The 3,223-nt window shown below is 32.4% G+C and overlaps 1 protein-coding gene across 1 annotated transcript; it reads left to right on the top strand.

Moving 5' to 3' along the window:
* The first annotated feature begins 670 nt into the window (after positions 1 to 670).
* Positions 671 to 2,189, top strand: LOC103853381 (putative nuclease HARBI1). The gene has a single exon (XM_009130300.2). The coding sequence runs from the start codon at positions 717 to 719 to the stop codon at positions 2,055 to 2,057; it is 1,341 nt and encodes a 446-aa protein (XP_009128548.2). The 5' UTR covers positions 671 to 716; the 3' UTR covers positions 2,058 to 2,189.
* The last annotated feature ends 1,034 nt before the right edge of the window (positions 2,190 to 3,223 follow it).

Below are 3,223 nucleotides of genomic sequence, written 5' to 3'. Positions count from 1 at the left end.
ATCTATTTTTATGTATGTATCTTGTTCAGGAAAAGGACAGTCTTATACCAAACTAAATAAAGAGTTGAGAGTGTCAAACGAGGACATTGAGAGCTTCTCCGTCTGATCCGTGTGTCTCTCAGCTATCGCTCACGATCTCTTCAAACTGGTAAATGCTTTGTCTCTGTATTTTCAGCTCTGTAATAAAGTTGATAGATGCTTGTTAAGGTTAATAAATGCATGTTAGGTTGTGGTTAGAGAGTGTGATGAATGCTTGTGAATTGTTGTGATGAATGGTTGTGGTTAGGACTGTGTGGTTAGGTAATAAATAAGTTAGATAATTGTCTTCTCATCTCATCTCAACTCAACTCAAAGAGTAAAGCCATTACAAGACCCATATCTAACACGATCTTTCTTCTCTTCTCATCTATTAAACCCCTTCTCTTTACTTCTCTCCTTTTCTATATAAGTCACAAGTTTTGTATACATAATTCACAAGTTTACTTCTCTCCTTTTCTAAATATATCAAAGTCTCATTCGCAAAACACTCTTTCTCGTCATCTTCTACTTGATCATCTCCTTTGCCAAAACACTATTTCTCATCATCATATCTTCTACTTAATCATCTCCTTTGCCAAAACACTCTTTCTCATCATCATATCTTCTACGTAATTATCTCCTTCGCCAAATACACTCGTTTCCAAAAAAAAAACACATTTTCAATTTTGATCACATATATGGCATCTTCTTCTCATAACAATTTTGAGGGAGTAGATGGTCCAAGTTTTGATGAATATTTTGATCAATATGTTGATCAATATTTTGATCAACAGTTTGATCAAACATTCGAAAATTTGGCCATTAACTATGGTGATCAAGAATACGAAAGAAAAAAAAGAAAAAAACGAGTTCACATCGAAAGAAATCGTGAAGAAGGCGATCGACGTTTGTGGAATGATTATTTCAGTGAAACTCCAACATATCCTGAAAATCTATTCCGACGAAGATTTAGAATGAACAAGTCATTGTTCATGCGTATTGTTGATCGACTTTCCAATGAAGTTGAATACTTTCGACAAAAGAAAGATGCTCTCGGAAGGCTTAGTCTCTCTCCACTTCAGAAGTGTACGGCAGCCATTCGTGTCTTGGCCTATGGTTCTGCGGCTGATGCTGTTGACGAATACCTCCGACTCGGTGGCACGACAGTTCGGTTATGTGTGGAACACTTTGTAGAAGGAATAATATATTTATTCGGCGATGAGTACTTAAGAAAACCAACACCAGCTGATCTTCAACGTCTACTTTATATTGGTGAGCAACGTGGCTTTCCCGGGATGATAGGGAGCATCGATTGTATGCATTGGGAGTGGAAGAATTGTCCCACCGCTTGGAAAGGTCAATATTCACGTGGTTCGGGTAAACCCACAATAGTGTTAGAGGCGGTTGCTTCGTATGATTTATGGATATGGCATGCGTTTTTTGGACCTCCAGGTACTTTAAATGATATCAATGTTCTTGATCGCTCACCTGTTTTTGATGACATAATAAAAGGTCAAGCTCCGCAAGTTACTTTCTCTGTCAATGGAAGAGAATATCATTTGGCTTACTATCTCACCGATGGTATTTATCCGAAATGGGCAACTTTTATCCAATCTATTCCAATACCACAAGGTCCGAAAGCGACTTTGTTTGCTCAACATCAAGAAGCTGTCCGAAAAGATGTCGAGCGTGCTTTTGGAGTCTTGCAAGCTCGATTTGCCATTGTCAAAAATCCAGCACTTTTTTGGGATAAAGAGAAAATTGGGAACATTATGAGAGCATGTATCGTACTCCATAATATGATTGTAGAAGATGAACGAGATGGATATACTCTTCTTAATCTTTCAGAGTTCCAAGAAGGAGAAGACACTGGAACTTCACATGTCGATCTCACGTATTCTACAGATATCCCTTCAAATATCACCAATATGATGGGTGTTCGAACTAGAATTCGTGATAGACAAATGCATCAACAACTCAAAGCTGATTTGGTTGAACATTTATGGAGTAAGTTTGGACGTGATGAAGACAACAACTGAGTTCGTGTGTTTCTTTCAAATTATTCTCAGTTATTGTACTAAGCTTTATTTTTATGTTTTTTTTAATATCAATGTTTTAAATGTTATCTTTTAATATGTTTTATTTAATAAATAAATTTTATCTAATTTTTTTTAAGGATCCTAATTAAGAAACTCCCATTGGACCGCTCAAAATGGGAGTTTCTTAATTAGAATCCTTAACCCCACTTAAGTACAATTAAACTATTAAATAATCATTAAGGATCCCACTTTAGGATCATGGGATAATCATGCTCTAAGTTTGTAGTATAACAATCTTCTACTTAGTGTTTTTTGTGCTTTTAACTCAAAATCAATCTGCGTTGACTAGATTAATACAAAAAAATTTATATAATACTCTCTCTGTTTTTTATTACTTGATATTTTACTCCAATGCACAAATATTTAAAAAAAATATTGTTTATCAAAAGTGTCAATAAATTATAATATAAAATTAGTTTATTTAATTATAAATAAAAATAACAAAAATCCAAATGGTTACACAGTTTTTAATAGAGTTAAAGTTACATAGATTTGTGCAAATTTCATCTATTACGAAACAATAAAACTACTCTAAAAAATCAAGTATATTGAAACGGAGGGAGTATTATTTACGCTCCATCAAAAATTCCAATATAAAATTTATATATGTACATTGAAGCTCATATCTCATTAATCTTTACATAATTCCAATTAGTTATGCAGAAATGCTAGACTGAAAGTACATACTAGTCTTGAAAATTTTGGAAGTTCCAAAACTATTGTTTCATTTTGTTATGCCAAGAACCGGCTTTGGGTTGTTCATGTGTTTTAATTCTTCCCAACAACATGTTGATGTTACGAGAAACAAATATAAATTCAGGCAATTCTTTTAAAAAACCTTAAAATATTTTTTTTCATCAAACGAGCACATAAAGAGGAAAATGTTCAAATGAAGTTTCATTAAAGAGTTAAAAAACTCTTATGGACTTCTTTATAAATATATAAATATAAATAATTATTAAAATAATAATAATTTTTATTTTTTCTGAATAATCTTTTTCATTTGAACTTTTTATAATTTTTTTTTCAATTTTATTTAAAACTGTTTGAAATTTTTGAAATTGTTTTTGAAATTTTTTATTTAAATTTTAAGTATATATTCGTTT

The sequence above is a fragment of the Brassica rapa genome, chromosome A02, assembly GCF_000309985.2.
Source record: "Brassica rapa cultivar Chiifu-401-42 chromosome A02, CAAS_Brap_v3.01, whole genome shotgun sequence".
NCBI classification, from domain to species: Eukaryota; Viridiplantae; Streptophyta; class Magnoliopsida; order Brassicales; family Brassicaceae; genus Brassica; species Brassica rapa.
The sequence above is the reverse complement of the archived record's forward strand: the minus strand, read 5'-3'. Positions and strand labels throughout refer to the sequence as shown.